We start from the raw sequence: 12597 nt of genomic DNA, 5'->3' as shown, positions 1-12597 counted from the left end.
TGAAAATCTGTAACATTAAGCCACTCTGGAAAATGAATAAATTAAGACATGCATTTCCTCATGGTTTTGAAGATGGTATCAAGTTGTGTGCATTTGTGTGAACTGTGAATTGTTCATATCAAAGTTAGAATTTCAAGCATCAAGATGACATTAGTTTATTGAAACACATCATTTTGTTCCCAGACGCTTATTTTCATATTCAGTTTTAAGGTTTCCTCTGTAGGTTTTTGTGTGTCGCCCACCTGGGATGCCATGTTAGTGCCAGTAAGTGAATTAGAGTTGAGTCTAAGCTGGATATGCATGTCTGTGACCACCTGCCTTGTTTCTCTCCCCTTCTGCTACCTCTCACGAACAGATGTCACACTGACACAGTTTGTCTTTTTTTCACGTTTGAAATGTATCTGTGAAACATGTGAAGCCCCCCATTTAGCCCCCACTGCTGTCGGAAAGATGCAGTCTTTCCAATAAATAATGGTCTCGAAGGCAAAAATTGTACAAGTACAAGTGTGTGTCTATGTGCGGAGATTCATGCATCTGTCTGTCCCATTAAACATTTGCTGAGTCTCGACATTGCGCATGATATTGAAAAACGCTGAAGGAGGCCTTTAATGGAGAAAGCAGCTAATATCAGCTCTTTCATTCTGTTCTTAGATGCAGCACGGTGGTCACAATGTTTTCAGAATGCTAGATGTGCAAAAATATTTTAACACAAGTTTGATGGCAGGATGATGGTTTTTTTTTTAAGAAAAGGCTATATTTATCCAGCCAGAACATAATGTAATTGATTTGGTTGTTAAAAAATAAAGATAAGAAATGTTTTAGATTAATACAATAAAGATGACTATCATGTCATAAAGTAATTATATTTGTTGAGGATATTTAAGAGAATTTAATGAGGAATTGATATAAATACATAAATAATTAGCCTAGAGCACATATGCAATCCTCTTAAGATGTATTTTTAACTTAATATTTTTCAGTTACTAATCAATAATATAGTCAGTTTTTAATATTAAAACTTTTACAGCTAATCTTTTGGTGGACAATAAATTGAACTGTAAACAGGTTAACCAATAAAATTAAAGTCATATAATGATTGATTTCATCTTTACCCTGCAGCTAAATCACCCATAAATGTCAACACACCTCTTTTTAACCCTTTCCTTCCTGTCTTGTCTCTCTCCCTCCAACCATTCTCTTATTTTCAGTGTGGAGGACAGATCAATGGAGGTGACATTGCGGTCTTTGCATCACGAGCAGGTCACGGTGTTTGCTGGCACCCCCAGTGCTTTGTGTGTAGCATGTGTGATGAGCTGCTGGTGGATCTGATCTACTTCTACCAGGACGGGAAGATCTTCTGCGGTCGCCATCATGCAGAGAGACTCAAACCCCGCTGTTCAGCGTGTGATGAGGTTAGACACTCTCACACTGACAATACAGGACATAAGTCTGTATGTGATAAAAACAGCATTACTAAATGTAACATTGCAGATATTTGGATTCAGTTCTTTGTAAAAATGCTAATTGGATAAATTATGAACAAAACTAATATTGAGCAAATTAGAACATTAAAGAGAAGTATCTGTTCAAAACTGCTAACATAAGGCAAAACAAACAAGCATTTAAATGAGTCGGTTTCATAAAAAAAAAATTGTGAATAATAGAGCCTATATACAGTTGGTCAGAATTATTAGCCCACCTGAATTATTAGCCCCCTGTTTATTATTTCCCCAGTTTCTGTTTAATGGAGAGAAGATTTTTTTCAACACATTTCTAAACATAATAATTTTAATAACTCATCTCTAATAACTGACTTATTTTATCTTTGCCATGATAACAGTAAATAATATTTGACTAGATATTTTTCAAGACACTTCTATACAGCTTAAAGTGACATTTAAAGGCTTAACTAGGTTAATTAGTTAACTAGGCAGGTAAGGGTAATTAGGCAAGTTATTGTATAACAATGGTTTGTTCTGTAGAGTATAAAAAAATTAGCTCAAAGAGGCTAATAATTTTGACCTTTAAAATTAGGATAAAAAAAAAAAACAGCTTTTATTCTAGCCGAAATAAAACAAATAAGACTTTTTCCAGAAGAAAAAATATTATCAGACATACTGTGAGTTTTATTTATATTTAAAAAAAAGAAAGAAAATTCAAAGGGGGGCTAATTTTGACTTACACTATATATATATATTATACTCTCACAGGCCACTTTATTAGGTACACTTCAGAAATGCCTTAATTCTTCGTGGCATAGATTCACCAAGGTACTGGAAATATTCCTCAGAGATTTTGGTCCATATTGACAGGATAGCATCATGCAGTTGCTGCAGATTTGTCGGCTGCACATCCATGATGCGAATCTCCCGTTCCACCACATCCCAAAGGTGCTCTATTGGATTGAAATCTGGTGACTGTGGAGGCCATTTGAGAACAGTGAACTCATTGTTATGTCCAAGAAACCAGTCTGAGATAATTCACGCTTTATGACATGGCGCTTGATCCTGCTGGAAGTAGCCACCAAAAGATGGGTACACTGTGGTCATAAAGGGATGGACATGGTCAGCAACAATACTCGGGTAGGCTGTGGCATTGACACAATGCTCAATTGGTATTAATTGGCCTTAAGTGTGCCAAGAAAATATCCCCCACACCATTACACCACCACCAGCAGCCTGAACCATTGATACAAGGCAGGATGGATCCATGCTTTCATGTTGTTGACGCCAAATTCTGTCCCTACCATCCAAATGTTGCAGCAGAAATTGAGACTCATCAGACCAGGCAACGTTTTTTTCAATCTTCTATTGTCCAATTTGGTGAGCCTGTGCGAATTGTAGCCTGTTTCCTGCTGACAGGAGTGGCACCTGGTGTGGTCTTCTGCTGCTGTAGCCAATACACCTCAAGATTTTACGTGTTGTGCATTCAGAGATGCTAATGAGTGGAACATAATGTAAATATTTTGCTTGCATCAGGGAGATGCTATCAAAATGTGAGAGACTGAAACTTTTTACTTTCACTTTTAAATTTATTGATTGCCCTTGACCCCTTATTTTACAAGTTATAAAATGACACAATTTCCTCTCTATATGCACCAGACACTTATAAACACTGTTACAGGGATCATTTTAAAAACAAGCAGCTTTGTTATGGTAAATGTGGCAAAATTACCAATTAGATTCCTATTGAGGTTATTTATTGGTTACTTAAATGGTTTTATTATAAATGTTCTGTGAAATTTTGTTGACTGTATTCAGCAGCTATATGTTTGTAAATGTGATAAAAAAAAACTAAACAAAAAAAAAAACACTTGATGTAAATTAAATTTGATTGCATTGAAATGTGGTCAAATTTAATGTTCCTCTTTAAAAGTTTTGCAGGCAAAATCCTGATGAAATCTCATCATTCTCTCTAGTTCACCGGAAAAAGGTGGTTTGCCATCTCTAGGTTAGAGTAAAGTCCTTACCCCAGGTGGAGGAGTTCAAGTATCTTAGGGTTTTGTTCACGAGTGAGCAAAGGATGGATTGTGAGATTGACAGGCGGATTGGTACAGCGGCAGCAGTAATGCAGTTGATGTATCGGTTCGTTGTGGTGAAGAAGGAGCTGAGCCAAAAGGCAAAACTCTCAATTTACTGGTCAATCTACGTTCCTACTCTCACCTATGGTCATGAGCTTTGGGACATGACCGAAAGGACAAGATCTCGGATACAAGCAGCCCAAATGAGTTTTCCTTATAGATAGGGGAGGAGCTGAGAGTAGAGCTGCAGCTCCTCCACATCGAGAAAAGTCAGCTAAGGTGGCTTGGGATGCCTCCTGGACGCCTACCTAGGGAGGTGTTCCAGACATGTACCACCAGCAGGAGGCCTCGGGGAAGACCCAGGACATGCTGAAGGGACCATGTCTCTCAGCTAGCCTGGGAACGCCTTGGGATCCCCTCGGAGAAGCTGGAAGAAGTGTCTGGGGAAAAGGAAGTCTGGGGTTCTCTCCTAAGAAGCTTCCGTGACCCGGCCCCGGTAAAGCAGATGAAAATGAATGAGGAGTGAATCTCATCATTCTGATAGAAATATTTAATTTCACATGACCAGAGGTCTTCATGGCGGCAAAGTTTAGCAAAATCATGTTCAAAGTTGACCAAAACTAAATCGAATGTGAAATCTGATTGCTGAAATTTAGTGGAGGAAATCCAGGCGTTCCAGTAAAAATCTGCACAGTCAAGAGTTGAAGTGAATTTGCAGCATCAACCAACAGAAAGCTGCTTTGTTTAAAAGTAATGCTTCATACATCTCTATTTTATTCACAATAGATAATGGACCTTTTTCTTGCTGCAATTTCACTAATGGGACCATTCTTTTTTGTTCAAGTAAATGTAACCCACACATTTAAAATGCAAAAAAAAATGCTAAAATGAAACCTGAACCATCTTTCATTGTGTAGTTAAAAATTGCACACAATTATGCTTTTCTTGTCCTCATTTGATGTAAAGGCCGCTGAATATGTTGCATGATTACCATGGTTACAGAATTTCATCTGTGTAGTGATAATAGAGTTCCAGTTGTGCTTTAGTTCACTGCAGAAACAGCACCTGACTCTTTTTTTTTTCTGCTTGTGTCTCTTAGATTATTTTAGCAGACGAGTGCACAGAGGCAGAGGGCAGGCATTGGCACATGAAGCACTTCTGCTGTTTCGAGTGCGAGACGGTTCTGGGCGGCCAACGGTACATCATGAAGGAGGGTCGGCCCTACTGTTGCACCTGCTTCGAGTCCCTGTATGCAGAATTCTGCGACTCCTGTGGGGAACACATCGGTAAGAGCCCATCCATCAGTGACGACCTGAAATCCACCCAGTGTCCATGCCAGGCTGGTCCACTTGCTTTTGCAGGCATTGCATAGTAGTTACTGGCTGACCTGCTTTTAGTCTTGTTTTTTTTGTTTTTTTATAAAATTTGCTTTAGATTTTTTAGGTGTATTTAAGATTGATAACTTTTAAATATATTATTATTGTATTTTTTTAATTCTAAAAATGCTAATTATTTAAAGTAGCTTGAATAAAACTTCTTCTAGAATCCAGACTTTTTTATAAAATATGCCTTGCTGATTATGAATATTTGAAAGCTTTTGTCAGCATGTATGCATGTACTACACTAAATAAGTGTCATAAAACAATCAAATTAAGATTTCATTAATTAATAAAACATGCAAATGTAGTAACTTGACTAATGCCTATTGTAGAATACACACAGTGTTGGGCAGTAGCGTCGCTAAAAGTAGTGACGTTACTAGCTTAACTACATTTCTCAGTAGCGTGGTGGTAGCGTCGCTACTTTCTAAACCAAATAGCTTTTCAGAAGCAAAGCAATTTTTTAGTCAAGTAGTGCAGTAGCATCCACACAAGTTACATTTACCAATCTCGGATCAATAAGTGACGGTACTGACATTCATGGAGCTGTGAAGCCGGTGTCTAGCCGATGAAAGTAAATCTATATGATGGCAGGAGTGATGATTTATTCTTCTTACTGTTTTACGGTGGTCGACAACAAACTTTTTGGTGTGTTACTGCCACCTCTCGCTCTGGTCGGTGACGTCGCCAACTAATTAGGCTAACACGAGAAATTTGCTTGATGAAAGTATGACTGAGGGAAAGGAGTTATTTCTAAAGCTGGGTTCCTCGTGACCATACCTGGAAAAGTACATGTTAACATGCAATAGCTTTATTCTGATGTTGTGCTCAATTCTTTAGTAATTTATAGAAAGTACTATAAAATTTTTGAACCACATAAGAGTAAAGTACTTTATTATTATTGTTTATATATATATATATATATATATATATATATATATATATATATATATATATATATATATATATATATATATATATATATATAGTTTTACTGTAGTAAAAGCTAAAGTATACTATGGTAATTACTCTTAGTTTATGATAGTTACTAATGAGACTACTTTATGTAGTGTAATTCATTAATGAAGAGTTGTAATTCATTTACCAGGGGGAGCTTTTAGTGTAGTTAAGCTACATTTTAAGAGGAGTAGCTAATAGCTTAGCTTACTACATTTTTCAAATAGCTTGCCCAGCACTGAATATACATGATTTTTCAATAGTTAACAGAAAAAAATCCATTGCCAAGTCTACACTGTTTAACATCTGCTTGAGGACGCTGATATTTTCTCAGAATAGCTCTAATATGTTTTATCGTAGTTTGTCAAACCATGATTTTTATAGTTGTAGACTCATGGTAACCTGTGTCTACAAAGTCACACACGAGCGGATATTTTCTGATGTGTGGTACATTCCCTTTCCGTAAGGAATCTGCTATTGTAAATTTGTTTTGGGACTTGTAAAAGTGTTTTGCGTCTTGTAAATTTTTTTTTTCTTCGTCCTTGGTAAAATAGTTTTTTCCTTTGTAATTGTGTCTTATGATAGGTAAAAATGTTTTCAAAATGTAAATTTGTCTCAAGCTTTGTAAAAGTGTTTCACATTTTGTAATGTTGTTTTGCACTTCCAGGCCACCGTGTCATCAAACAATCAAATTATATTGACAAATATCCTAAAAATGCTAATCATATACATTAACTTGAATAAAACCTCTAGGATATGCATGGTTTCTTTATAATTGAGAAAAAAAACACTGCCTTGCCGCTTAATAATATTTGCAATCTTTTGTCAACACTACTAAATGTGCCAGTCAATAAGTGTCCTAAAATGATTCAATTATAACATATTTCAAGGTTAGGCAAGTTTGTAACAAAAAAACGTAAGAAATTAAAGTCGGTCAGGAGTCAGCTGATCCTGCTTTTTGTCTTTCAGTAAGATATTAAAAAAGAAGAGCTGCAGTCGATAGTTTAGTCTGGCGTTCACGTTCAGCATTTGGCAGCCAGTTTCAGAGAAATTCAATCCGGAATTACTCTCCACACAGGACCACAGAAAGTAAATTGGTGAAACTGATTATAAACAGGAAGCATCAGGGCGAGTTTTCAAAACAGATGTTGTCCATTAGACCGTGGCTGCTTAAAGAGAGCTGTGATTAAAATCAAATGCATTTCTGCAATATGTGGCACACCGTATAATCAGTTTGCTCCAAACACATCTACACCTCACCAGAGCCACGCCATCCATCAAAAACCTCTTTGTTCTGTACTTGTTTACTTAGTCATTTCAAATTCACAAGATCTGAAGGTTATGTAACTACACTAAATGTTTACACAGTGCTTTTAAATGCATTTTCTAGGATTATTGTCATTTCTGTAGAAAAATGTTTTATTTTTCTGTTATTAAAAATGTTTCATTGCTATGTTTCTATACTTAAATATATAGTTTTTTATTTTTTATTTTAATCATGTATTTAATAACTTCAGGAAACCTATATATTCTGTTATACATTTTTTTGTCATGTACTAAGATTGTCTTTATAAATAATGTGTTAATATTATTTATGTATGTACTTATGCAGGAATTGACCAGGGCCAGATGACGTATGATGGTCAGCACTGGCATGCCACAGAGGCTTGTTTCAGCTGTGCTCGCTGTAAGAAGTCTCTGCTCGGCCGTCCCTTTCTACCCAAGCAGGGTCAGATCTTCTGCTCTCGGGCTTGTAGTGTTGGCGATGAGCAAAACGGCTCTGACTCCTCAGATTCTGCATTTCAGAGCGCCCGTTCACGTGAGGCCCGTCGCAGTAGTTCCAAATCAAACAAGAGCAACACCGGTGGAAGTGGGGGAGATGGACACCAGAGTGGTAAAGCTTCAGCTGGGCGTTTCTCTGCTGACGTTGACCCGTTGTCTCTGCAAATGGATTTGCTTAGTCTGTCCAGTCAAACGCCCAGCCTGAATCGAGAATCTCCATCCTGGAAAACGCAGGCTGAGATGTTTGGCTATGAGGGCCGTAATGAACTTTCCTCAAACCCTCTTCATTTGCTCAGTCAATGCAACATCCGGACTTCCTATTCCTCAAATCTGTCCCCTGGTCACCTATCAGATCAGAGGCCCAAGGAGCCTGTGCCCTCTAAGAGACCCCCTGTATCTGCTCTAAAAGGGAAGTCTTTGAATGAGAACTGGTTCCAGCCGGGACCAGAGGACTATTATCCACCTGCACTGCGAACACAGGCAAGCTTTAACGAGGTCCCACACAACAGCTTCATGGATAAGCGCTCTGTAAGTCTGCATGTGTTCCAGAGGGAGAGGGAGAAGGAGAAGGATGTTGGGCCACAGATGAGCCGCAGCAGGAACCCCATCAGTGCACTTGGGTTTAGTGAACAGCTCACACCACTGGAACAGACACCACGCGGCTCTATGGAGTCACTGGCTCTATCTAATGCTACAGGTAAATGCTACATGTTTACATCATTTTAAAGTCAGCCTATCTGACTAACTGCAAACCTTTGAACAGTAGAGTCCGTTTAATATTTGGGTTTCTAGGATACAAAAACCAAAATGTACAAATATGCACACTTTAGATACTTGTATGTACTACATTTAAGGTATTCGCATTTGCCCATTTGATGTACCTTTTAGTGTTTGTATCTAAGTTTACAATCCCAGTGAGAGTCTTGTACTCATTTAACCCTTAGATGCATACAATCACACATGATTAGAACGTTTGGTGCTTTGCGTGATTTGCTGCTAAATTTAAAATCTGCTATCCCACGATGGCTGATGCAGAGCCACAAAAAGACACGCGCAGTGCTTGTCATTAATGACAATTCAACAATTCAAATTCACAATTCAAACAAAGAACTTTTTTTAGGTTTCAGACATTTAAATACACTTAAGAACTTGCAAAATATAACATTTACGCTTTGTAAAATATGCTGATGGATATAGCAATAATTATTTTAACATAACCAGATGATGTGCTGTATTCATATTAGATGCACAGTTTAAGTGTTAAAACATTTATTCTGTATTCTCCACCCATTTAAACAGCCACTTTTATGTACTTCAGCAGAAGTTGATGAATTCACATGTTGTAATTCAAGAAACTTGAATCTCTCCACTGCACCACAGACTATAGTTTTTCTTAATTGCTTTGGCACATTTTTCAAAACAGACTTGACACACTCTAAACTGTGAGTGCAAATCTCAAAACGGTTTGCTGGAACTTCAGAACTTTATTGCATGTCTGCAAAATGTAGTTACACCCCAAAACATTTAATTCATACTTCAAAACCTAGTTATTGTGTAAGTAATTTGGCCAAGGCCACTTAAACATAAAGCCTGTGCAATTGGCTTAAATCAATAAGAAATCACAGTCTGTTATAAACAATAGGCTAATTGTTCAGAGATCTTAAACTTGTTTCGAAAAAAAAAAAATTTCAATCAAGAATTGAGCCAAAGCAACTGAGAAAAACTGTAAGAAGGCAGCGCCCTTTACCCTTCATAAATTAAATATCATCATCCTCATCAAGCTGTTTAAATGACACGATACATGTTCTTACACATATTTGAGAATATTCATTCATTTTCTTTTCGGCTTAGTCCCTTTATTAATCTGGGGTTGCCACAGGGCAATGCCAACTTATCCAGCATATGTTTTACGCAGCGGATGCCCTTCCAGCTGCAACCCATCTCTGGGAAACATCCATACACACTCATTCACACACATACACTACGGACAATTTAGCCTACCCAATTCACCTGTACCACGTTTTTGGACTTGTGGAGGAAACCGGAGCACCCGGAGGAAACCCACGCGAACACAGGGAGAACATGCAACTCCACACAGAAATGCCAACTGACCCAGCTGGAGCTCAAACCAGTGACCTTCTTACTGTGAGGCAATTGTGCTACCCACTGCACCACTGTGCTGCTGTTTAACAATATAGAGCTTATGTCAATATTTTCAGAAAAGGAAGAAAAAAATCTGTCACATTATAAAATTATATGTTGCCATGGAAACATTTAAGCAACAAGTTCTAAATGATGGTCACATAAAATAACTCTTGCTGGGTGTGAAAGAGTTAAGACTATGTCCATACTAGATCATTTTCATTTCAACACCGTGACCAATACCAGCATTTCCACAGCACTTTAAAAAAGATCTCCATCAACACCACTTGACTGAAAGGGCTAACTTAAAATGGGTCTTGGTCTATCCTAAAATTGCCTCATGGATGTGTAGGCAGCTGCAGCATTATAAAATCCTGAGTTTAACTGCTCAAAAATGACTTCTAAGAGGGACAAAAAAGTAAGGACATCTTGAAGTTCTGTCTCTATGCTATCACTTACATGGTGGTCAAGACTGGTCTGTTATATTCATCCTCCAACGATTATATGATAGGTTTATCAGGGATAGGTAGTCAATGATCCAGAAGATCCAATTAGGGAGCTAATGTTGTTTTTAAAAGTGCCTTTTGTTGTTTGTCCACCGAAAAAATGCAGATTTTTCAAACTAAATAAATCATGTGCAGAATTTTAACCAGACCACGAACACCGGACATTACCATAAGCTACGCTCTTTAAAATGCAGCCTCAGAGGATGTAATTATTTGTCAACTAATGCCACACTCCATTTAAAATGCAAGAAAATATTACAACCATGCAACATGTGTTTTCCGTCTACAGGCACCTCTGCAGATGGTGGCAGTAAAAGGCAGGAGCACTTGTCTCGCTTCTCAATGCCGGACTTGAGTAAAGATTCTGGCATGAACGTGTCTGAAAAGAGCAACATGGGCACCCTCAACTCCTCTGTGCAGTTCCACAGCTCTGAATCTCTGTGCAACCTGAACTCAGCTCAGCCCTACCTGGAGCTCGAAGCTCCGGTTCAAGTCAGGTTTCCTGTGCAATATACCCGAGAACCTTCTGGAATTAATGCTTTGCCGCCTGGTTTTGCCTATCAGGAGGAAGATCGCGCAAGTTTGGTTAGCAACGCCAATAATGCTCGTCTACCACCAATGAGCGAACGGACACGCCGTCGAAGTATAGATCACGAAGAGCCACGCAGGCGACACCACCACCATCGCTCCCGCCGTTCCAGGAGATCCCGTTCAGACAATGCACTCAACCTAGTCGCCGAACGGCGCCCAGCTCCCAAACGATCTCAACTTCATGCGCGGGAGGATTACGACCAGTTCCCTCTTCCCCGTGGATCTCGGGACACTTATGGAAGTGGCAGACTGAGGCAACAGCCTTTCAGACCTTGCCCTCGGACAACCTCTGACCTCACGCTTCAAAACCCAGCTCTCCACCGACACCAGGGTCCTTATTCGTGGGATCAGTACGATTACGATGACGACTGGTGCTCCACATGTTCCTCATCTTCCGAGTCAGAAGATGAAGGGTATTTTCTGGGTGAGCCAATTCCCAGACCCATCCAACTGAGGCACATGACCAGCGAAGAGCTGCTACGCAAATACAACTCTTCAGGACTCGGCGCATCCGGTCAATTCGGCAGTCGAGGACAGTTACACATGCGCAAACGTAGGAAGAGCAAGAACTGCATTATATCTTGAAAGACACAACTGCTGCTGAGTCCTGCACAACCTTGCACAAGATTTTTTTTTTCCGTCGATATAGTTCAAAAGGCTTTTCAGTGTTGTGAGGTTACCAGTGAATAATACGCAGTAATTTAATTTGCTCACGGCTCAATTGCATATGCATGCTTACCATGTGATATTTACAAATTAATCTGGATGTTACACTTTTATTTTTAAGGACTTCTTCAATCTGCAGCACTGTTGCCGCATTCGTTACAGCTAATGTGCAATTTTTTGTATGTAATCCATTCAGGCGCAGTGATGTTTTTTTGTATGGTGTTCGCTTTGGGTTTAATACCCCTTAATGAGATGTATATACGCAAATTAATGAAGAAATACACTAAGTTAAGGATGTAATGTAAATTATCTGTAAATGATGTACCACATATTTTTATATTTTGTATCAATAGAATCATTTATGTACTAAACATAATGTAGAGAACATAGTAAAGGCATGCACGTTCATTTGCTGATTTTTTTTTTGTCCTGTATCAAAAATTAAAGAGTATTTCTGTGAGAGATGTGATTGACGGCTCTTGGTTCTTCATCATCTGTGATCTGTGACTCAGATTAGACACCAACACACTCGCCATCTGCTCAATGCATTAATGCAGAAGATCACAGTTCAATGTAGGATCCAAATGGCTCGCCTTGCTTAGTGATACACCTCATTGCTAATGACAGCTTATGAAAATTCAAGAATTCATTTTTTTTTACTGGGGTTTTAAAGGTGGGGGACCGTTTTTGCTTCTCTAGCTGTAACTTTGGGATCTAAACCATAATTCTGTCAATAATGCTGCTGTTAAAGCAATAAGATACAAGAATATAATTTTACAAATTCAGAATGCTATTTTAGCCGCTGGCTAATACGCTAATACATATGTGGTTTTCAGATATGCATACATAAACCATGACCGCAGTCTCTTGTGCTATAAGACTGAAATATGTATCTGAACGTATTTAAAAGTAACTAGATTTAATGTACCCAAAGGGCAAGAAATATGAGATGCTTTCTGCTACTGTGTGAGGAATGTTTGTCCTCATATATACTGAGTAGTGGTCAGAAGAGTCTTGAAGGAACGTTTAGATTACGATCTTATGGTATAACCAG

At 38.5% G+C, this 12597-nt stretch overlaps 1 protein-coding gene across 3 annotated transcripts in view; it reads left to right on the top strand.

Moving 5' to 3' along the window:
- The window catches only part of prickle2b (prickle homolog 2b), a 174004-nt gene extending 162001 nt beyond the window's left edge, over positions 1-12003 (top strand). For all 3 annotated transcript variants that reach the window (XM_056468057.1, XM_056468059.1, XM_056468058.1), the window contains 4 exons: positions 1209-1412; positions 4620-4806; positions 7469-8335; positions 10576-12003. In XM_056468057.1, the coding sequence (XP_056324032.1) occupies positions 1209-1412; positions 4620-4806; positions 7469-8335; positions 10576-11462 (2145 nt within the window). In that variant the 3' untranslated portion in view covers positions 11463-12003. The remainder of the gene's footprint in view (positions 1-1208; positions 1413-4619; positions 4807-7468; positions 8336-10575) is intronic.
- Positions 12004-12597: the final 594 nt, after the last annotated feature.

This window comes from Danio aesculapii, chromosome 11, assembly GCF_903798145.1.
Source record: "Danio aesculapii chromosome 11, fDanAes4.1, whole genome shotgun sequence".
NCBI lineage: Eukaryota > Metazoa > Chordata > Actinopteri > Cypriniformes > Danionidae > Danio > Danio aesculapii.
This window is presented reverse-complemented; position numbering and strand designations above follow the sequence as displayed.